At 52.5% G+C, this 23,802-nt stretch overlaps 1 protein-coding gene across 7 annotated transcripts in view; it reads right to left on the reverse strand.

Annotated features, from left to right (window-relative positions):
- AFAP1 (actin filament associated protein 1) overlaps window positions 1–23,802 on the reverse strand; it is a 146,727-nt gene that overhangs the window by 71,841 nt on the left and 51,084 nt on the right. For 4 of the 7 annotated variants that reach the window (XM_027074270.2, XM_027074537.2, XM_027074325.2 and 1 more), the window contains exons 2-6: window positions 20,551–20,738; window positions 20,148–20,263; window positions 13,824–13,952; window positions 11,814–11,911; window positions 434–542 (exon numbers count right to left, since the gene is read on the reverse strand). In XM_027074270.2, the coding sequence (XP_026930071.1) occupies window positions 434–542; window positions 11,814–11,911; window positions 13,824–13,952; window positions 20,148–20,178 (367 nt within the window). In that variant the 5' untranslated portion in view covers window positions 20,179–20,263; window positions 20,551–20,738. The remainder of the gene's footprint in view (window positions 1–433; window positions 543–11,813; window positions 11,912–13,823; window positions 13,953–20,147; window positions 20,264–20,550; window positions 20,739–23,802) is intronic. The other 3 variants (XM_027074369.2, XM_027074478.2, XM_027074428.2) reach the window with 2 other exon arrangements.

The following is a 23,802-nucleotide window of genomic DNA, read 5'->3' on the forward strand; positions in this document are numbered from 1 at the left end:
ATATGAAAGGAAGAAGAAACAGGCGGGAAGAAAGGCCTGTGACTGGGACGCCCACCGGTTCTGTACCCAGGCTTTTCCAGCTGCGGCTCCGCCCATCACGGCACTCGGGGGGAAGCCGCAAACACACGCCGCCACGGAAGTCACTGCCTGTGACCAAAGGGGACATGCTCCATCGAGACCTAGGAATCCACGGCGACAAGGCTTCAGCACAGGTCAGAGGAAGCGGACAGTGAGTTACCCAAGGGGCCGCCAGTGAGGCACTGCAGGCTTCACAGCCCTTCCGGCACTTACCTTCGGGGTCCAGAATGACTCAACTCCACGCTCCCCGTCGCTCTGTAGGCCCCTCCTCCCCTTCCTCCCCAGAGAGCGAGCCGCGCTCTCCCCACCCTGCAGACAAGGCGGCCGGCACGGGCCGGGCAGCCCCGACACTCACTCGACGTGATGTATTCCGGAGCCTTCCCAGGGCTCAGGGGCACGGCCTCCTCGTAATAAGCTTCCGGGAGAGAGGACGTCGGGAGCGGTGGCGGCCCGCCGTCGGGTGGCTGAGGAGAAGAAGCGGAGACACCAGAGATCAGAACTGTCGCTGGAAAATTCTGTAGTGTGCACTAGCAGGTGCTGCCCAGCACTCCCCCCTTTCCTTGCGAAGTCCGTGGTAAAAAAGAACACCGTCCCACAAAGGGGTTCTGAGTTCAGGCCCTGCCGGGGTCCCTATTGCTTCCCTGCCACGTCCACCCCGGCCCGGCCCTGGCCGTACCCCACAGGCTCCACGCCAGGTCGCCAGTGGCCAGCAGCCGTTGGCACCCGGCACAGCCTGCTTCCGGGGCAGGGGCGGACTCGCAGCCCTCTCTCGGACCCTCCCCAGAGCCGAGAGGGGGGCTCCCCTCCCCGCCCCCCACAGCACTGACCCTCCTGCGTCCCCAGGGCTCCGGGGCGCGGGAACCGTCCAGATCCGCCGCGAGGCAGTAGGTAGGCAGTGGCTGGACAGACGAACGTGGCCGGCCCACACTCCCACCACGCCCCTCCCGTGGCCACGGACGCTTTTAAAGAATTATAAAAGAAAGTCGCCTACGAGCTGCTCTCTGAGAGAAACTTCTGTCGACAAGGAGTCTGCTTGTGGCGGAAACCAATCCCGCCACAGTTTCTGGTCAGACTCTGGGGCTGAGGCACCCTGGTTCTGAGGCCATACCTTCCGAACACGCGAGAGCCGGCGGGGACTGAGGCCGCCTTCTTCCCTCGCACGTGCCCGAGGAGGAGCACGTCCTCACCTCGCTCTGCATGGACACCCGGGAGTTTGCCGCTTCCCTCACTCGCTGGTCCTCATGCCGGCAGACGGCAGGGAGGGGAGGGCAAGGAAAGCCAGCATTTGCCAAAACCTGCTACCCGCCCGGAGCCGTGCCGGGAGCCTGTGCATCGGCCATGGGTGGCTCAGTCAGCCGCCTCCGGAGGCCTCCGCAGCAGACGTTACCTTAACTCACGCATCCCAGACACGGAGCGTGAGGCCAGGAGTCTAAACGGCCTCCCTGAAATCGAGCTGGGCTTTTTCCGACACCAGGCCTGTCCACTGAAGACCTTTTTGTATTCCCATCCTCTCTCTCCCTCTTGTGACTGGTTCACACGACCTACATCCAGCACATTAGAAAGACGTCACCGAGAATGGAACAGAACAGTGGCCCAGACGGACGATCCACCAAGTTAAGTGTCCAAGCACAACACGTTTCGAAGAAATCGTAAGGGTTTATACTAACTCTCTAGAATGTGAGACTCCACCACGGAAAGTGCAACTCAGCACCGGATCCAAGAAGTCCTTTGTGAATGACTAATCCCCCACCGTGCATCCAACCCACTCCTTCCTCTCGCCAGACGAAGGGTAATTTTCACAATTTTCCTCCATCTGCTTGAGGCCCGTTATCTGCCCTCCGCCCCGGGCCTGCGCCCCGGACTACACAACCCCCGTCTCCTCGCCCACCTCCCACCGGGCTGCCTTCCCGACTGTCGTCATTCTGTGGCCGTCCGCTGGACGGCACCCAGCTCCTTCCTATCCTCCCGAAAAGGCAGTGCTTAAAACGGAACCCGCTACACCATGCTCTGCCCCAGGCCAGGTCTGAACAGGAGCCCGTGCCCGGGTTAAAATCCCTGCTTGTTACTCGTGGAAAAGAGCTGCCTGCCTCACTGTGTGTTTTTATTCATGAAACAGAGAGGGTTTCAACTTCCTCTTGGAAGTTGGAACAGGCCAATTATTCATGGCCTGGGAGAGCGTTACGAACAGCTGACTCAAACAGACGTTTAGAAGGAGCACAGACCCCGTTCCTACAGCCGCAAGCTACTCTAAGCCGCACAGGGTGAGGGGCTCCCCTCCCAGCTGACAGGCTCCCGCAACTGACTCGCAGCCGCTGCTGCTGGTCGCGGGTTTGGCACAGCTTCTCAGCAGGTGTGCCCTCAGGTCCCATAACTCCACGTCTTGTTTCTGTTAATTTTTTTTAATGTTTTATTTATTTTTGACAGAGAGAGAGAGAGAGAGAGAGCGAGAGCGCATGAGCGGGGGAGGGGTAGAGAGACAGGGAGACACAGAATCCCAAACAGGCTCCAGGCTCCGAGCTGTCAGCAGAGCCCGACGCGGGGCTCGAACTCATAAACTGTGAGATCGTGTCCTGAGCAGAAGTTGGACACTCAACAGACTGAGCCACGCAGGCGTCCCCACCCCCCTCATAATTCCACTTCTGGAAACACATGGCGAGAGGACTACCAGTCATGAGAGCAAAAATGTGTAAAGATGTTCAATAAAAGTTTAGTTAGCAAAATCTAAAAACAATCTCAAAGTTCACCAAGAGAAGAACGCTTAGGTGTGCCAACCGACTCACGTGCAGACGTCAGAAAGGTCAGCACGCACCTGCTACAGTCACTTTCTTGGCAAACCTTCCCTGGACTCTGTTCGGTGGGAGAAAGCCGGCACGCCAGAGCCCTTCGTGGAAAATGTGTGTGTTTAGGCTTACACACATACACAGACGGGAGGTCATTCACCAACGTGTTAACAAGCATTTGCATATCTGTGTAGCTTGGCTCGTCCATGTAATATTTACCATTTCTAAAATCAGTAAAAAATTAAGCTACCTTGGCTTTGAAGAAATACCCCTCAAAAACATCATTCTTACGGGGGAACACCCTCTCTCTCCCCAAAGGGCCTGCACTCCACTCCCAAATACTCCTTATCCTGGAAATTCTGGGTTTCAGTCAGAGAAACCACGGCTTGTTAAGTAACAGCAAGTGTGGGAAAGGCTAAACAGAGGGACCCGAGCTGTTAGTATCGTTGCTTTCAGAGGAGAAGCTTCTTTCTGAGCCTTTTCAATAGTAACAGTTCACTGAAATCACCATTACCAGGAATTTTTAGAGGGTGGCTGGGAGCCTGGGTGGCTCAGTGGGTTAAGTGTCAGACTCTTGATTTTGGCTCAGATCATGATCTCACGGTTCGTGAGATCAAGGCCCTGGTCAGGCTCTGTGCTAACAGTGCACAGCTTGCTTGGGATTCTCTCTCCCTCTCCCCCCCCGCCCCTCCCCCACTCACACACTATCTCAAAGTGAAAAACAAACAAACAGGAATTTTTCTAAGTACAAAACACAGAAGGCAGATTTCCAAAAGGGCTCATGGAAAACCAGAGAAGGCAAGGGGAAGGAAACAGGAGTCTAGCACAAAGAGGACGAAGGCCAATTCGTTGGCACGGACCGCGTGTGGGACCAGCGCCGTCCTGGGGCCGCGTCACCTCCCCGCAGCTCTGGGCCCCGCTGTCCTCACTTGTAAACAAGGGCGCCTGTGACGTCCACCCCAGCTCTCGGGCTCATTCCAGCGTTCCTGTAAAGCTGCAGGTCAGCAGGCCATAACACCAGCTTGACCGGTCTGGAGAGTCCCGGGAGAGTTGAGCTTGGGGCCTCATTTTGTGGTAATGACACTAGTCTCTGGCCAGGGCGGCCTCTGAGGTGCACCTTCTAACGGCGACACCAATCGCCAGCGTGACGCCAACATAGACCGTGCACGTTGCCCTCGATACAGAAGACAACCAGTCTGCACACGGAGCCTGGCCGCTGTCCTGCCCCCGCCCCCCGCGTCTCCCGCGCTGGCCCCACAAACCACCCCCACAGCCTCTGCAGAGACTTGGGGAGACACGCGAGAGACCGTCCTCCTGGAGGGATGACTGAGCCCTGGTTGCTTGGCCGCGCCCCAGACATGAACGGACCGGCACCGCATCAGTCACTAGACATCGTCAGATCCACGGAAACATCTCTCCCTCGAATTAATACTTCAGAGAAAGTTACTCCGTAGCTTAGGAACACTCTCCTGCCTTAAAGTAAGCTTCTCCTCCGAGGCGTCCATGTCTTACTAGAGGAACCTACACCTACGGCTGGACAGAAATCCAATCTACAGGCTTGCTTGGCTCTCCGCATCGGCCATAATCCAATTCCTCTCTTTCTGGAAGGAAAAGCCCATTAGCATCTGCCTTTGCTAATTTAAGGAGAAGCCTTCAGGGACCTATTTTCCCATTGATAATAATAAATATCATGTTTATATAACTGTACAGTAGAAGCGTAATTATCATCGTTATTATGACCCTTTCGGCAATCAAACAATGGTACCTGCCATTCACTGCTGGCCTACCTACCGCACGTCAGACATTGTTCTGGGTACTTTATATGTGTTTTCTCCGGTTCAGAAATTAATACTGAGATGCTGGTATTTTGATGATGACTTTACTTAATGAGGAAACTGAGGCCAGGAGGGGGAAGGCCCCCACACGGAGGTCACACACACGCGGAGCTCACTGGTGGAGGAACTGGAGGCCGGCTGGAGAGGCCCGGGGCTGAGCTGGAGGCCGGGGACCGGAACGCAATACACTTCCGTGCCTCGACCTTATCCCACTGCACCTGCTGCCATGCCCGCCACAGGAAGGAGCCTACCAGCCCGCTGAGGCGCTGGGTCCAGGGTCATTCCCATCGTCTCCTCACAGAGGCGGCCATTCCACCTGCCCAGCGCCCTTCAGGGCTCCCTGTCTGTCACGCTGCTCCCCACCACCTTCCCTGCTGCCCCAACCCATCTCTCGGGCCTCTGTGGCAGAAACAATAAGCTAAGAGCCCTGATTCTAGCCAAGAGTCTGAAATCACCTGGAATCACTTTTTTAAGTTTGTTTGGGGGGGGGGGGGGAGTAGAAAGAGAGAGACAGAGGGAGAGAGGGAGAGAGAGAGAGAGAGAGAGAGAGAGAGAGAGAGAGAATCCCAAGAAGGCTCTGACCTGAGCTAGAATCAAGAGTCGGACACGTAACTAACTGAGCCGCCCAGGGGCCCCTGGAATCACTTTCTGACTTGAATTCTATACATACGTCGGGCATCCAGATTGTTTTTCTGGTTGGTGTGACTAAAATCCATCAAGAGTAACATAACGTGAAATAAGAACATCAGAGTTCAGGGTCGAGGTCTGTTACATATCAGCAAGAGCCTTTTCTAGCTGACACAGCGTTTGGGAAGCACGGCAGGGCACCCTCGCGCGAGCGCAAACCTCCTTCGGGCAGCACGGCTTCGTGGCAAAGCTGTCTGCGCTGCTGAGCTAGCCTGAGGACTGGCGTGGAGTAACCATCGATGGTAACAGAATTTTACAGTCTAAGCAGCCAAAGGGGTTCGGCCCTAACAGCAAGCATTTTGAGTAAGTACTCCTCCTGGCAAAAGGCAAGTTTTCGCCCAGGTCACACCCTGCAGATTCGCATTCCGCTTAGCACGTGAGTAAACAGTGGGACCATATTCACACTGTTCAGTTTCCTGTGGCTTCATTCACGCGTGGCAAAGAGTGGAAGCCCTGCGGGGCCGTGTCCTCTTCCCCCTCCTCCACCAGCGGGAAGGCATCCGCAGGGAAGGCCAAACAGTCCGTCGGGAGTATAAACAGGATACGTATCTGGAGTGCGGCCACACGTTAAATTTTTAAAAGATGCCACAGGAATTACACAGGAGACTGAACTCCTCAGGAAGACAAGCGGGGGAGAAGAAGAAGAACAAATGATTCATGTTCACCAAGAGGATCACATCTGATTTCACCAGGAAATAAATGGTTTTCTTGTTTTAAGTCTTGGGCTTTGGTCTCAACTGGGCAACTGGAAAAATACTTAACTTTGTCAGAGAACCTCAAGGAGCCTCGTAATCTCATCTGTCGGACAAAGTTGCCGTGAAAGTGCTTTGGGAAGCACGGGTGCAAGGGCGGAGGGGACGCTGGGACCACACTTGACAGTTCCACAGAGCCAGAAAGCAGAGCGGTGGGTGCCGGGGGGCGGGGGGGGGGGCTGGCTTCCTGGGGACAGAGTTTCAGCTGGGGAGGAGGGACAAGTTCCGGGGACGGAGGGTGGCAGGGCGGGGGGGGGCGGGGGGCTCCCCAACACTGTGAATGCACTTGACGCACCGAACTGGACACCTAACGATGGTTAAAATGGTGGAGCTTAGGTCATGAATATGTTAACACTGCTCCAAAAGGTCTTCATTATTATCTGCTGACATAATAAGCGATCACCATTTATAAACTCTGGCCCTAAAATATCAAAGAACTCAGTGGCTCTCTCACACCCCATCCAAACACCGTGTGGCGCTCGGCCAATGAATTACCAAATGAAAACATTTCTAAATGCCTCGACTGGGCAGCACACCGATGACAGCTCTCCTCGCTCAGCCGTGAAGACCTGAGAGTCCCCGGGTTTGGGCTCAGCGCCGTTCCGCGACGAGGGGGAGGAAGGAGTCACCTGCCGACGGCACCCGGCCCCCCGCGAAACGGCCCCGTGGGCACAGGTGCCAGCCGGCAGCCGTGTCCGCGTGGACGTGTCCACCGTCACAAGTGCCCTGCACCCTGGCCACACATGGAGCACATCGGCGTGACAGCTGCGCACTGTGGTGCGAAACCACACGGACCTCTGTGGAAAAGCACAGCTCTTCCCAGAAGGCTTTTATCAAACAAACCATTCCTTCGGCCCATTCTAGTCTCCGTCGGAGAGCAAGGGGGTGCAACCAATCGCCCCATGCTTGCGATTTCGAGGCCTTGGGAGAAGTTCCGAGCATCCACACTGTTGCGAGCACTTCTGAAGCCTGATGGCCACACTGAAGGACCCCAGGTCACACGGGACGCCCTCGGCTGCCACCACATTTCCTCCCAGGACGGAGCAGGCACACTCAGAAGTTCCCTCGGTGCATGGGCGCATTGTCAATGCTAACAAGACTTAGGGACGCGCTCCCCGACCCTGAGAAGCCACCGGCCTCTTCTGCGCGGCACGCGGCACACAAAGAAGCACAGAAACAAACCGTCTCCACAAAGTGCAGACTTCGCTTGCTTAGAAGAGTGTGGAAGGGAGTCGCTGCTGTTCAATAGACCCTCACAGTCCCCTGGGGAGACGGAATGACGGGCGACGGTCGGTGGTAGTTGCATAAAGCCCTGCTGGGCACTGAAAGGGACCGCTGACCTTTTTAGGTCAAAGATAACTCATCTCTAACAGTTGTTCAGATGGAGAAGAGGACGTGGCCGGAGTATCACATATCTTGCCCTACGACACATTCTTCAGCCTTTCATGGGCGGCGTAGACGGGAACCCCCACAGGCGCCTCGGGACGAACCCCTACAGCGTGGCAGCCTCACGGGCAGGCCCCTGGCCAAGTTGCTCCCCGGCACACGGAGCCGCGTGCCAAGCTCCAGGCCACCCCGCCTTCCTTGGGGAGCTGTAGGCCGTGGCCCAGTGGCTGCCTGTCCTTTCCACCTCTGCCCCAGCACCTGCTAGTTCTGCTGAAAGTCAGCCTGCCACCAGCAAATGACCGACCGGCCAAAAGCCAGCTCACCAGGGGCAGACTGAATCCACTGAATGACAGACCGGCTTCCTTTTTGGATGATGAATTCACTGAAGCACCATCAGAAAAAGACAGTGGGGCCATCCTAACCCACCTCTACTCCCCTGACTTGCTGACGTGACAGGCTTTCTTCATTCCCTCTGGAAAGCGCCCTGATGGATGTCCAGAAAGTGCTCAACATTCATGGTCGACAGGCTCCTCTCCAGGGTGCCCCCTGCAAAGGGTCCCATCCACTGAGTTGTACGTACACCAAGAGTCAGCCTCGTTCCTTAAGCACTTACACTCCTTACAGTAGTTATTGATGTTAACGTGATTAACTATTACACAAATAAGCCAGTGAAATAATGAGTGCAAAAGGCGAGGTGATGCCTCTTTGAGATGATGCTCTTTAGAAAGCTTCAGTCAGGGGGCACCTGGCCAGCTCAGTCAGTGGAGTGTATAACTCTTGACCTCAGGGTTGTGAGTTAGAGCTCCACACTGGGTATAGAGATTACAGAAAGGAAAGAAAGAAAGAAAGAAAGAAAGAAAGAAAGAAAGAAAGAAAGAAAGAAAGGAAGGAAGGAAGGAAGGAAGGAAAGGAAGGAAGGAAGGAAGGAAAGAAGGAAAGAAGGGAAAATGAAAGAGAAAGAAAGAAAGAAAGAAAGAAAGAAAGAAAGAAAGAAAGAAAGAAAGAAAGAAAGAAAGAAAGAAAAGGAGGAAGAAAGAGGGAGGGAGAGAGGAAAAGAAAGGTTTGGTCAAGACAAACTACAAAGGAAGAAAAGAAAACCATTCAATCAAGGGAGGGCGTGTCGACTGGGAAAGAACAGCACAGCACTTGAAGCTGCACAGGCTCCAAACTCAGGCCGGCTCACAAGTGTCTACATTTTGCTCCACTTTAAGGAAACAAAAACCGAAAATCACTAACTGCCACAGGTAGAGATGACGCAGAAAAGACTAGAAGAATGCAGGGCATAGCCCCTGGCCCCACATCACAATCCCAGGAGAATCGTAGCAAGGAACATCCTGGCTTAGAGGCTGCGGGAAAACCCCAGATACCCATGTTCTAGGCACCAGTAGGGAGAAATTGTCCATGGGTCAGACTCCTACTCAAAAGCTATTCGTTTAAATTTAATATATTTAGGGGTGCTTGCGTGGCTCAGTTGGTTAAATGTGTGACTTCAGCTCAGGTCATGATCTCACAGTTTGGGAGTTCGAGACCCGTGTCAGGCTCCGTGCTGACAGCTCAGAGACTGGAGGTGCTTCGGATTCTGTGTCTCCCTCTGTCTCTGCCCCTTCCCCGCTCACACTCTGTCTCTCTCCCTCCCTCCCTCCCTCAAAAATAAATTTAGAAAAAACATTAAAAAAATAAAAATGTTTATTATGAGAGAGAGAGCACGAGCAACAGCAGGGGAGGGGCAGAGAGAGGTGGGGAGAGAATCCCAAGCAGGGATCTGCTGTCAGCGCAGAGCCCAAGGTGAGGTGGATCGCACAAACCGTGAGAACACGACCTGAGCTGAAACCAAGAGTCAGACACTTAACCGACTGAGACCCCAGGCGCCCCCACCAACATTTTTGATTACCCCGCTACCACCAATAGGAGGGCTCCTCGTGCACCTTAGACCAGGACAGTCTGCAGCACTGCAGCCAAAGGCAGGGACAGAGCATAAGCTGGCACAGCGAGAAACAGGAGCGCGCGCGCGCGCGCGAGAGAGAGAGAGAGGGCGCACAAACGAGTGAATGAATAGCAAACTCCATCGGAGAAAAAACCCAGGGGAACAGATTGACTATTTGGTGGCCAAAATGGTAGAAAACGCTGGCTATTCAATGAGCAGGCTTTGTCTGCAACTGACACCGAAAGCGGCAATCTGTCTGGTCTGGACCAGCTCTCGGGTCTCAGACTGAGACACGGGTCTCAGTCCAGACCAGGTATGTGGCACTTTACGTGGCAGCCGAAGAGTCCACGACATTCACAGAAGCCTCCCACTCTCCGATCTGAACAGCAGCGATGAAATACAAGCCACAGTGTAGGGAGGGCCACGGGCTCAGACCAGGAAAGTGCACGTGAGCCGGAAGATAAGCCCCAGAAAGGAATGAACCGCTGACCTCCACCCTGTTCTGCTCTTTCAGACAAACAACGTGTATGAGGACAAATGCTTCTGGCCTACGGTTCCGCGTTACATCTAAAAACAGATGACAAGTCACAGTTTCTACAACAAACGGGATGAGTTTTAAAAAGGAAACGAATCATTAAAAAAGAAATTTATAAAGAGGGAGAAACACATCATGTTAAAATGATAAAACACGGTGCATAAAAATCATATATTCCATACACTCTCGACCGCAAAAAGGCTAAGTGTGTAAAACGACAAGTAGGCAAGCTACACACGAGAGCCCCACGTGTAATGTAAACTTTCCTAGTGGCCGCAGAAATTGATGAAATTGACTTTACTGCTGTAACCCCGTGCACACGAGCCACTTACAGCACATCGGGATTCGGACCTGAGGCCTGTGGTCCCCCCACCCGGACGGCAAGGGTGGAGGAAGAAGGCGCCTCTCCCAGGAAGAAGGAAAAGTGGGTGACTTTTATTTACTTTTGGGGCTTTCCCCCCAGTTCTCTTCTGTGATCGTGTTGAAAACGCAGCACCGAAGGCCCCATGCGGACCTAGTGGATGAGAAGGTTCGTTTTCACAGGATCCCCGGGGATTCGGGGCCGTGAAAGTCTGGGAAGTACGGCTCTCTCCAGGAGCGGCAGGCCCTTGCGTGGGGCTTGGCACCTGCCAGGCACCTTCTCTAAGCACCAGAGATCTACCATTTCGGGACGAACTCACGGTTACCCTATCGGGCTTCCGGTTCCGGACACCACATTCTCTGCTCCGGGAGCCATGCCTGCCTCGGCTGTGCGGCCACACCCCAAAACAGTAGCGTTGAGAAAAGACTGGATTTGAATCCAAAGAACCTGCTACAATTTTTGCCTTTCCTGACTCTCGTGTGGTGTTGAACCAATCACATATATTCACTGACCTAAATTTCCTGGTCTGGAAATGGGTGTGCGTCCCAGTCACATGGTCAGGTGCTGTAGGGGTTCTCTAAGGTCAAGCCGTGAGGATTACATGAAATTATAAGTGGAAAAATACCGAGTGAGGTGTGTGATACGCAGGAGGGAGCCGACGGGTGCTAACGTCCTCTGTCCCCTCTAAAATGCTAACTGATGGGCATCTAATGGACACAGGCCACGACGCGGGGACCCAGGCGGAGACAGGCCCTGCTCTCCCACAGCCCTTGTTCTGAGGGTGAGACGGTGACGTGTCCCTGCTGAAAGCAAACATTAAAAAGAAAACCGTCAAGTAACCAAGTTTGCTCTGGTCCTGCCAGCATGTCCAACGTTCCTAAGTGAGCACACAAGAACGCAGCAAGGCAGGAAGAGCTAAATGGCCTGTGAGAAGGTGCATGTGAGAGCACCCCAAGACGGCAAACGTGGCAAAAGACTTCCAAAACAAATTCTGGATGCATCCAATCCAATCCAATCCAATCCAATCCAATCCAATCCAATCCAACACACATTCCTGGGATGTGGATGTATTTTTTTGCCCCGGAAGAAGCATAACAATGAATATTAAAGTGTCAGACTAAGGTATTCAACCCCAGAACTCACCCAGATGGTCAGGTCCCTAGACTCTGCTGCCACTGTTGTGCCTGCTAAAGCCTCTGATTTTAATTAAAAAAAAAAAAAAAAAAAAAAAATCTGACCTAAGAACAGATTTCCACGGACCTGGAGCTCCAGCCCTTGTTAAGGAAACACCAGCCTCCCAAGGGAAGCTACGTGAACAGCCTCCCGCTCGCAGCCCTACAAACCACTCGAAGGAGAGCCTCTAGCAAGACGAGGCCCCCTTTCCCCCAGACCCAAGCCATTATCACCTGCCCGGGGCCCTGAGTAGCCCGGGGCCCGGGGGCTCTGCTGCTGCCCCGGGGGGACCCTTCACTCACCAGCCACGGCTGAGGGATCTCCGGCAAAGGCATCTGGGGAGGAGCCGGCAAGCTGTTGGGGGTCTCTTGCTTCTGAACATGGTCTTTCACTTCGAAACCTGTGAGCATCAACCAAAACCACAGAACTGAGTGGGGGGGGGGGGGGGGGCGCTAGCCGTTCTCACTCCCTCGGCCCCATCGTGAATGCTTTGCAAATATTTGTTTTCTCTAATCGTGTACAGCAATTTTGTCATTCTCCACTTTACAGGTGAGGAATCTACGGCTGGAAAAAAAGGGTTACGGAACTCACGGAGACATTAGCAGGTGCAAATGAGGGAGTGGCCACCAAAGCCACGTTCTTCCCAAAGCCACCGGCCTCGCCCAGGTGAGGTGCTTTGCCTGAACTTCCCCTCAGGTCAGCGATTACCTGTGGACTCCGGGGGCAGGCGCTTCCCTGGGAATCAGCCCGTGTGTATTAGGTGCCCTCTTTTGTTCTCATTTTTTAACTTTTTTTTATTTTGGAGAGAGAGAGGGAGAGAGATACAGCATGAGTGGAAGACAGGGGCAGAGAGAGAGAGAGAGAGAGAGAGAGAGAGAGAGAGAGAGAGAATCCCAAGCAGGTTCCATGCTCAGTGCAGAGCCTGACATGGGGCTGGATCCCACGACCCTGGGATCATGAGCTGGGCCAAAATTAAGAGTCGGACACTCAACCGACTGAGCCACCCCAGCACCCCTGTATTAGGTGCCCTCTTAAAGTCAGACACTGGGACAGACGAGCGTGGTGAGTGCCATGGCTGGTGTGAGCTCATGCTCTCAGTGGGTTCGTGTTCAAGTTGGGAAGACAAGTTTACACACAAGTAACTCTTAGAAACAACAGTGAGCACCAGGTCAGCGAAGGCAGGAAAGTGGAAGGAATCGGGTTTCATATGGGCATGGGACTATCTATAGGCCAGGACCCACCTGGAAAGACCCACAAGCACAGCCACTCGACAAGGTTCACCTGCACTAGGCTGCATGTGCTATGCAGGCAGGAAAATGGGCTGTGAAAAGCCAGAGCCCTGAGCGCCAGAAGCTACGGTGGAGAATTCTGGCACGGAACTGGCAACAGTGAAAAGACAGAAAAAGAACGAATGGGAATATTCTACCACTGAAAATAATCAGCGGACAGGTTCAAGGCTAATTAAAGAGTGGAGGGGAGAACAAGACAGGTGGAAAGCTTCGGAAGCATGTACAGAGCACAGCATGAGAGACAGAGGGTCGGAACCCACCGGGCAGAAGGAGACAGGAAGGGGCATCAGGGAAAGCCAACAGCAGCTCCCAAGGCTGGAGGCCCACATGCGGTGGTGCGTCCAGACCGCCTGTCAGGAACAGCCGGGCAAAGAGAACACGCAGAGGGCGTGGGGTTGGAAAGCAGGGCCCCTTCCACCCATAAAAGCCACAGGAAAGGGACCCCTGGGTGGCTCGGTCGGTTGAGCGTCCAACTCTTGACTTCGGCTCAGGTTGTGATCTCACGGTTCGTGAGTTTGAGCCCCGCGTGGGGCTCTGTGCTGACAGTGTGGAACCTGCTTGGGATTCTCTCTCTCTCTCTCTCTCTCTCTCTCTCTCTCTCTCTCTCTCTGCCCCTCCCCAACTCACTCTCTCTCAAAACTGAATAAATATTAAAGGGAAAAAAAAGCAACAGGAGAAAATCACAGCCAGTGATGGCGGGTTTACCACATGTCAGACACTGTCTGGAGGTATTTTATGTCATCGCCTCTGACTCCCACGACATTCGTCTGAGGCGGATGCTCCCGATGAGGAGAGGAGTGTACAGAGAGGAAGTAAGTAGAGCGTGGTCACCGTCAGCTCCTCAAAGGCTTTGCCCTCCCATGCGGGGAGCCCGCCAGCACCGGGCACACAGGGAGGCCCTCGGGGACAGCGTGGTGAATCGATAGGTTCATATGTTAATGAACAAACGATCGTGTTTACATAGTGGTATTAAAGAAGGTTCAGAGGCAAAGCAGACACTGGAGGAAGAAAGAGCGGACGCACCTTTGGATGACTGTATCCTCAGCAGTATGTCGGTAATCACCGCCTTTTTCTCCCTGACGGTTGACGTTAGGTACTCGTGGTCCAGGAGTTCAAGAAAGAGACGGAGTTCAACTATTAACTCTTCCATTGCTGCGAACAAAGGAGAGAGGAAGGACACCGTCAGACCCAGTGGTGTGCAAACGCCACAGGATAAATGCGTTTCATTTCAGCTGGACTGGGTACAGTGTTCCCATGTGCAAAGCAAGTTTGCCGAAGCCAGGCGGAAGAAGATCCAGGCACCACCTTCTAGACAAACACGCTGCTTTGCCCGGCTTTGACGCGGCAAGTTTCGTCTCGGACAAGCTCCAGAGCCGTGCTGCCAACAGATGGAGCCGTGACCCAAAAGCCCGAAATCATGGGGTCAATTGCATATTAAATTTCAATGTTGAGAAGGAGCTGGCAGTTTGAAATGCCAAAGAGCTTTCAAATAACCACTAGGACGTGGTTTCAGAAACTCAACACTCAACTCTGCTTCCATCCCCAAGAAGGCCGTGAGCATGTCTGTGCAGTTACGAGAAAGATGCCGACGCCAAGAAGGACTTGGGTGCGGACTCCTCACCGTGTCTGTCCCTTATAGGATCAAGGCAGACTCAAGACCAGGCTACGTGGCTGAAGTCAGCAATTGACGTCTCATGGTGTGAACCTTTCAGGGACCCCCAAAGCCCTTGTAGGGTGTGCAGGGGCTCCAACTATTTTTATAGTACTGAAGCTTGATTCTTCTTGTCCGGCATTAATGGTGCAAAGGCAAAGAGGCTTAAACTGCCACCCTCTTAGCACAAAGCAAAGCAGGGACGGCGAACTAAACTTGTGGCCACTGTATACCTCACCACACGCTGACAGTAAAAATTAAAATGTTACTTTAAGAGTGTTTTGGGGGGCAGCTGGGTGGCTCAGTTGGTGGAGTGTCTGACTCTGGATTTCTGCTCAGGTCATGATCTCAGTTTGTGACTTTGAGCCCCACATCAGGCTCTGTGCTCCGTCTCTCTCTGCCCCTCCCCTGCTCACACCTCTCTCAAAATCAAATAAACTTTAAAAGAAAAAGAGCTTTGACGGAGTGGTACGAATCATCCGCCCCAGGGGATGCACCTTTTTGGCATCCTGTACGATAAAATGGGAAGCAGGCAAGCAAGCAGCCCCTCCGCGCAGACTGACAGACAACAGGGGTCGGAGGGCAAGCACGCGTGCACTGTTTGAGGTGCCAGTCACACTAAGCTGCTTTGTCACGGGGGCCCAGGAAGCAATGATACACGAACTGCAAGGACACAGACTGAGTGTATGACTGACATCTTCCCAACAGGGAACAAAATGACCTCATCAGGCCAAGGTAAACAACGGCAGTGTCGGTTGCCAAGGGTAAAATTTGAGCTTCCAAATGGAAGAGTGAGAATTTCGAGCACTTGTACCCACCACCGTGAGCACGACAGCTTCTCAGCAGAGACTTTACCGACCAGAACGGGAGTGACACTGACCAACAGGCCTTTCTGATACGGTACAGAGCAGCAGGTCAGCCTTTGGAAGAGCCACACAACCCAGTGAACCGTGACGTCACAAAATCACACACGGGCAAAGATCCATCTAACGTACAAAATAAGCTGAAATGTTCTAATGTAACGGAGGATGAAGTGTTTGTTGTCTGATTCAGCTTCAGATTCCACATTGCAACTAACACACTAAGAAACTACCACTTGACAATTTTTGGTGTAGTATCAAAGAAGAATATTGACAGTTTCCTGAAAAGGCACTGAAGTACTCTGACCCTGGGTCTGTGTGAGCCAGATTCTCTTTATGTGCTCCCTCTAAAACACTGCTTCACAGCAATCTGAGTGCAGAAATAGATACAAGAATCCAGTCATCTTTATCAAACCGGATACGGGAAATACTTGCAGGAATCTGAAACACGGCACTATCTCACAAATTAGCTTGTTTTGGTCAATGTGGTTACTTTTCATAGACATATATTATTTTTAAATGAATGACGAAATTCCTTAAAAATCTGCCAGTTTTAAATTATAATGTGTACAGATAAGCCACACATCTTCAGTATTTATTTTGAAACCAAAAAGTCCTAAGCAAAAAGGTTTGAGAACCACTGGTCTATGGGATTCTTTCCAAGTCCACAACACTCTTCAGGACTAAAGATCCTAACTGAGGCCATGCTGTTGTAACTACAGAATCTCTCATAATTTTAGGTACGTGGATGAAGAAATGGCAAATGAGTCCAAAGTAGGCAAGGTGTATCCCTGGGCTGTTCACTTTTCCTAATTGAACGAGTTCCCCTCTATGAAATGGAGAGGATAGATTAAGTATTTACTTAGTCAAACACTGACTAAAGGTTTCATTAGTCAAACAATGTGTTGATGATTCTAAGTGGAAAACAATCTCATCTATACTTTAAAAATGGTGGGCTGCTAGTGTTGTTCATAGTTCAAAAGGTGGAAACAACCCACACGTCCACTGATGGCTGGACATGGCCTATACACAACAGAATATTCTTCAGCCTTGAGAAGGAGGGACATTATGACGCCTGTTACAACATGGATGAACCCGGAGGACCTCGTGCTCAGTGAAATACACCAGTTACAAAAGGACACATACTGTGTGATTCCACGTATGCGAGGTACTTACAGTCATCAAAATCATGGCAACAGAACATGGAGTGGTGTCTTCTGGGGCCCGGGAGGGAGAACAGGAAGTTAGGGTTCAATGGGTGGTTTCAGCCCGGGATGATAAGTTACCGTTTGGGAAGATGAAAAAGTTCTGGGGATGGAGAGTGGTGACAGCTGCCTGACAAAGGGAATGTGCTGAATGACACTACATGTGCATTCACAAAGAGTCAAAACGGCAAATTTTATGATATGTGTATTTTACCACAATAAAAAAAAAAAAAATCAACCTCGTCCAAAAATCGATGGGCTGCTATCAGCAAAAATGTTAAAAATGCTTATGGGTCTATGTTAAACTCACGATAGCCCCTTCTCGGCCTTCATTCATACATACTTTTTTAATCAAAAATGCCTCTCTTGCATGTAACCAAATTATATTCATCCTATAAGATTTCACGTAGGTCCCAGCATGAGTCATGAAAATGTATAAAGGGGGCCTCAGACTGCATCTGTCCTAAAGGCCCTGAGCTCTGTTACGGAGTTCCCACGCAGGACTCACACAGACCTCTCCGGGCTGTGAGTTTCCTGTGACCATGGGGGCGGGGCACCTCCTGGCTCACACTCCCCCTGCTCAAAAGACCAGCGCCCTCTGGGAAGCCGTATCCATATCCCTGTCACCCTATGCAGCCTACAGCCACCTTCCACTCCCAGGATAACTTGCTGGGCCACCCTCAACCAAGCTGCACAGTCTGATTCTCCCTCCTTCCTGTGGAGTTTGCCTGGGACTAGGGACTCGTGGGCAGTTGGGATCTCTGCAGTGGAAGAAGACACATAGACACAGGAGCCATGTTTAAGCACATATGTGCCGGAGGGCGAAGCCAGTACCAGAGGAGGAAAGAATTCAGTTATCAGCACACCCTGGAATACAGGCAGACACGCTCAGAGGCCAGAGACAGACAGACAGACACCGATGGGCTTCCCGAGAGCTTCCCGGCCCCTCCTCCGTCATCCGTGGAGCTGCATGGCACACCTTACGCCCGAGCCTGCTCACAAACGTTCGTTTCGTTGTTTTTTACAAAAAGCTGCCTCGTATGGTTTTCTGTTCACCTGAAATTGCAAACCAAGATCCGCGGAGCACGGCTCTCCCCACCGCAGGGTGCGGCACGTCGCACATCAGAGAGCGTCACTGTTGGAAAACCTTCACAGACTCCACAAACCACACCACGCCCCTGGCAGCCCCTGCAAACACTTAAAGCCCCCCCCCCCCCCGCGTCCCCCTCCTCCCAGCCCCCTCTGACCAACCCTCCCCAATCGGCCCCTCCCCACGGGGCTCCGCCTTCGTTCCCAAGACTCACTCCGCTGGCGGCGGCCCTACCCATAACCGATAACCGGATACTTAGTGATCTAGGCTTTGTTTTGGTGTTGTTCTTCTCCCAACAGCTGGTCAGCTGGTTGAGAGCAGGTTTTGCGCTCAGCTCATCTCTGGACGCCCGGCCCCGCGGTACCGTGTGCGCGGAAAGCACCGGAGTACTGAGTGACGGGTGACTCTCCAGTAAGGAAGAGACACTTTCTGAGGACCCACGACGTGAAAGGCACCTACACAAGACCCCTCCTCCGCCTCCTCCCGGGAGTGCTGCTGAGACTCCTTCATCCCCATCTGCGGGGGAACGAGAAGCCAGCCCCGGTCTGCTCGCTTGTATTCGAGCAAATGCTCACACAGCAGCCTCAAGTGTCCACCCTGTGCCCGTCCCTGGAGAGCAGCCCCGGGGGGCTTAGCTGCTGTTGCCATCCCAGCTTACGGCTGACGAAACGGAGGCTCAGGGAGGTCGCCGAAGGCTACCAGGCAAGTAGGTGGCTAAGCTTCTCCAGCTCATAATCTGCTCACGGCCACACGGCAAGAGCGCAGCAGTGAGAACCTGAATGCAGATCTGATTCCAAGGGCCCTGCTTCGGCCCCTTCACGATGATCATCGCATGGTTGCTTCCTGACACGACCCGGCCTGGTGAGACGCTACAGCCATCTTCTTATGAGCTATTAGGGGGGTGATAAATTCCGCCGGGGCCTACATGGTGCCCTGTAGGGCATCAGAATTACGTACCGAGCCATCTACCTCCCCCACTGGACTGCCGTCCTGGCCCACAGAGACAGCATCCGGTACGTCGCTGGGTTCCCTCTGGTGCCCAGCAGCATCCAGCATTAACCACGCACTCGGCACACGCACGCTGAAGGAAGGGGCGTGACTTCCCAGAGCTAACAGACATGCCGCCAAGGCTAGGGAGGAACGAGAAGTTCCCGCACCCAATCTTCAGCCTAAGACTCTGGATATGGACCCGCCTTTCCCTGGAAGTCTAAGGGCAGTGTCCACAGTAGCTCCAGAAATGAGGCTCTAATGGACACGTGCCCCGACGCAGGGGTGGCATCGTATGACTCAAACTGCACCAGGTTGCCCTGTGCCCTCTGGCGCGGCCACTCCTTCTTCCAGCTCTGAGCCCGCTCTCGTAGGACAGGCAAAGCAATCCGGGGTCCAGGGATTCGGCTTGGGTTTCCACGGATGGATCCCGAGTGCCCCTCTCCGCGAGCCTCCGAGGGCTTCCCTCCCCGGGACCCGACTTCTCCACCGCCCGACACTCGCTCTCTCCTTCGCTCAGGAGCCGGGCTGCTTCTCTGGGGCCAGGAAACACACGTGCACCTGACCTCCTGCAGCACTCCCAGCCCGAGTCCTCGTCACAGTCCAGGTGCTTCTGTTTTCCCCCGCAGAAGTATCGTCCCTCCTTAGAGACGTTTGCTGGGGAATCAGAGCTCCCGCCAAGTGCCGACCCCGTGCCAGACTCATCGGCACACGAGCCCTTCGAGACAGAGAAAGGTTATGTTCCGGCCCGAGGTCACAGCGCTCGACATGAGGGGCAGGATGGGAGTCAGAACCAAGTCTGCTCAGTGTTGATGCCTGTGCTTTTCGCACCGTCGCACTGACTGTACCTTTCACTCTCAGCGGAAGAGGACACTCACTCCTCTGTGTCCACGCTCAAGTAACCTCCTTCCCACGATGGCAACAGGCTCCCCTCACAACCACAGCCTTCTGGCTCACCGCTCAAATGGTGCCTTGCCTAGCTCTCTTACTAACACTGCTTATGTTAAAAACCAGAATCTTATAACCGAGGCCAATTCGTTCTCAACTTGCTGACGGAACAAGGAAGGCTCACAGGGTCGGAGACTCACCAAGGGCACGGTCTACTCCTCTTCCCCAGTTTGTGTGCCCGGAACACAGGCCAAAGGGCGCTGCACTCAGAATAACAACCAGTGACACCCTCCTCTACAAAATGCTTCCAGTGCATGTCATCCCTTGACCCTCACGATCACGTTGTCTTGGAAATATCACAGGTGGCAGAGATCAAAGGAAAACGGTGAAGAGCCTGATCCAGGCCAGGAAGCAGAGCAAGGCCACGTCCACCCTCGAACCACCGTGTGGCCCTCTGGGGCTCCCGCCTCCTCTGTTCAACCTCCCAACCCTCACACCCGCTACCCTCCTCTCGGCAGAATGGGAATCACTGAACAATGACTGGGACTGGGACACAGGTGTAGTCACTAGCTTCCAGGAAAAAAAAAAAAAAAATTCCCAAATGCCCACACCACACAAAAGATCTGGCTACAGAATTTATGATTCCCAAGGCAACGAGGAAATCACCTGGAGGCATTTCTGGGTACATTCTATGCATCCGAACAGCAAAACTCCCTTCTCCCAAGCAAAAGGATGTCTGCACTAAATCAAGTGACTCTGCTCTTGTGGTGTCTTCCACGGTCCTACAGAAAGAGGGAGAGAATGAGCAAGGCCGGGCAGCACAGCAGACAAAGAGTTCGGTACAGCAACCGGCTTCCTCTGTAGTCCGCCCCTCTACTATTGGAAAAACCTCTAACTCACGTTTGGTGGTGGCTTGATTTATTTCAACGACAGAAAAGAAATGGGCTATCGTTTGCGCGACCCAAAAACCACTTTAAAGGAATTTTATCCACCTTAATGCCTAAATCACAGAATGTGAACGCCAGACGGATGGGAGGAACCTGGGGCCCAGAGAAGGAGAGTGACTTACCTGCTGAGGTCACAAAGTATTTGGTTAAAAGGCCCCAACCAGGAGCCGGGTGGCCTGACCGCCAGGCTGGAGCGCCCGGGTCTGCACAGAACTGTCTTCTCCACACGCCTCCTCCAGGGGCGAGGACAGAGCTCCCGGGGTCCCCCTGCAGTTTCCCGGGACACCGAGCCACTCGCCGAGGACAAATCCTGCAAGCAACGAGAAATAACGTCCACTACTACTGTCTCTAGGAAGACACGGTTAGCCGCCCAAACCTCCCTCCTCTTTGTCAGGAAGGGCAAGGAACGGTTCGCAGATTCCCGTCACGCAATTTGTCACGGCGGCAGACTGCACACGCTGCCACGTCCACATTCTCCTCGGTCCACAAGCTTCCCTGGCGTATACGAGACCCGTGCTGTTTGCACCCTCAGTGATGGTCAGTGTCTCTGGGCAACCACGATGGCGGCTGGGGGTCTTTTTTTTTTTTTTTTTTTTTAATGATTTTATTTATTTTTGAGAGAGAGAGAGTGTGTGTGTCTGAAGGGGGAAGGGACAGAGAGAGAGGGAGACACAGAATCCGGAGCAGGCTCCGGACTCCAAGCTGTCAGCACGGAGCCCGACGCGGGGCTCAAACTCACAAACTGCAAGATCATGACCTGAGCCGAAGTCGGACGCTCAACCGACTGAGCCACCCAGGCGCCCCAAAGGGGGTCTTTTCAGTGTTAAGTTTTCATCCCAGACCCCTCTCATGTGGTTCTTCCCTCCCAAGTTCTAACCCACTGCATGGAAACTAGACGTGGGTAACTCCCCTTATCTAGGGTCACTTGCAAACAGGTACGGGCTTCTCCCTACTTCCCCAGTGCCCCTGGCTCTCCCCTTCCCAGACCTAGCGCGCAGCCCCAGCTGGCACCCGGACCTGCCAGGCTCCACGTGTCCTTCTCACCGGGTGGAGATACGGTCACCGCCTGCTGCCAGCCAGCCCACCTACGATCACCTTGCTGCCATCTCCTCCTCCCTCCCCAAACTGCCAGTCCTCTAGAGCGGAACACACGTCCCGCCTCCTCAGCGAAGACACCCTGGTCATTCCATCCATCCTGACCCCCCTTCCCAGAATCTCTCCGTCCATGTCTCTGCTTGGCCCTCCTCACCTGCCGATGCTTACAAGGAGCCCAGCGTTGGTGGCCACACAAATCAGACCCACAGCCCCGTTCCAAACCTTCCTAGCCGTGTCACCTTAGGTCAGTGAGTAAACGATCCCCCAAACGATCTCATCCTTCACATGAGATGCTGATCATGTATCTCAGTGTTGTAACGAGCGTTAAAGGAGGGGCTCTACGCGCAGAGCCAAGTACCTCACAACTGGCGGCTGGCGGCATTATGACTGGCATATGCTCATCTTCCTAGTTCACTGTGCGACCTGGGATCGATGGGATCAAGGAGTAGGTAAACACCACGCACATACTTCTTACCTTCCGAAACTATGAAGTCCTTAGATATCTGCCTCCCCTTAAGAGAAGCCATGAAACACTATCCTATACGACTCTATGCAAATACATTTAAAAGTAGGTGAAATACATAAGTTCACAGAAAGGAGTACAATTTACCAGATTGTCTTAGAAAGCATACACAGACCAATTTTCCATAGAAGAAGCAGAGAAACGTGTCAAAGAATTAGCCCCACAAATGCAAGCCCCAGGCCCAGATGGTTTTACAGGGGAATTCTACCAAACCTTATATACCAAACCTTACTACACAAATTGTTTCAGAGGGTAAATACAGAAATTTTTCAAATACTTTCTTTTTTAGAAGTTGGTACAAAACCGATGCCTAAACCCGACAGAGATAGCACAAAAAGAGAAAACCGAAAGACTAATGTTACTTACAAATACCAATGCAAAAATCCTAAATAAAATATTAACAAACAGAAATCAACACAATACATTAATAGCACACCAGACCAAATGGGGTTCATTGCAGCAATGCCACGATGACTCGGTGCTAGAAAACATGCTAATATGATTTATCATATTAATATCTTCTCTAATGAGATCATGTGATTCTCTCCATAGATCATGAAAATGCATTCAACAAAATTCAATACTCACTCCTAATTTTTTTTAAAAAATCAACGAATGGGAATTGATGTATACTTCCTTAGCTTGATAAAATACGTGTAGTAACTCCTATAGGCTGAATGTCTGTGTTCCCCCCAAATTCATGTTGAAACCTAATGCCCAATGTGATAGTACCAGAAGTGGGGCCATTGGGAGGTGATGAGTCATGAGGAGCCTTCTCAAAGGGGAATGGTGCCCGGTACAAAATGGTACACAAGAGGTCCTACAGATCGCTCTTGCCCCTTTGCCCTGTGAGGATGAAGAGCAGACAGTCTACAGCCCAGAGGAGGATCCTCACCAGAACCCATCCATGCTGGAACCCTGATCGCAGACTCCCAGCCTCCAGGGCTGGGAGAGATTAATGTCGGTTATTTACAAGCCTCCTAGTCTATGCTACTCTGGTATAGCAGCCCGAGTGGCCTGAGACACTAACGGACAAACCAAAGCAAGAAGAGGAACCTACTTAGTGAGAAAGACTTCAGGCATTCCCGGAAAGGTTGGAAACAAGTCAAGGAGGCCTGTTCCCTCCACCACGTTTAACACTCTATTGGGAGCGCCAGCCAAAGCAATTAGAAAAGAGAGACAACTGGAGACTTACGAATGGAAATGAAACAACAAAATTATCTCTGTCCGCAGCTGATGTGAAATCATTCATGGAAAACCCGAGATAACCAATGATAAAACTACCACAAAAAATAAAAAACTCCGATAAAGTTTTCAATAAAGTTTTGCATGTTAATTCTATACCAAACAAGCATTTAGAAGCAATCAGAAAGTAGAACACTTAATTTAAAAAGAAACGTGCACAACCTCCATGAGGAAAACTGAAAGCACTCCTGAAAGACAAAGAAGTAAATCTGAACAAACAGAAAAGTGCCCCCTTGCCTTTGGAGAGGACAACTTACCATCAGAAAGATGTTAATTCTGTCCACGGTCACAACCAATTTAATGTACCAGCGAGGATGCGGGGATGTCTCAGAACAATGACGAAGGACGGACCCTACCCTCTATTAAAGGTTGCTACCGTTAAAAAGGTGTGATGCAGGCACATATGTTCCCAGGTGGATCAACACAACAGAACAGAAAGTCAACAAACGGACCTGCATGCGTTCAGATATGTGGCACCTGATACGGGAAGCATCGCAAACAAAGGGGGAAA

This window comes from Acinonyx jubatus, chromosome B1 (genome assembly GCF_027475565.1).
Source record: "Acinonyx jubatus isolate Ajub_Pintada_27869175 chromosome B1, VMU_Ajub_asm_v1.0, whole genome shotgun sequence".
In the NCBI taxonomy this organism is placed as follows: domain Eukaryota; kingdom Metazoa; phylum Chordata; class Mammalia; order Carnivora; family Felidae; genus Acinonyx; species Acinonyx jubatus.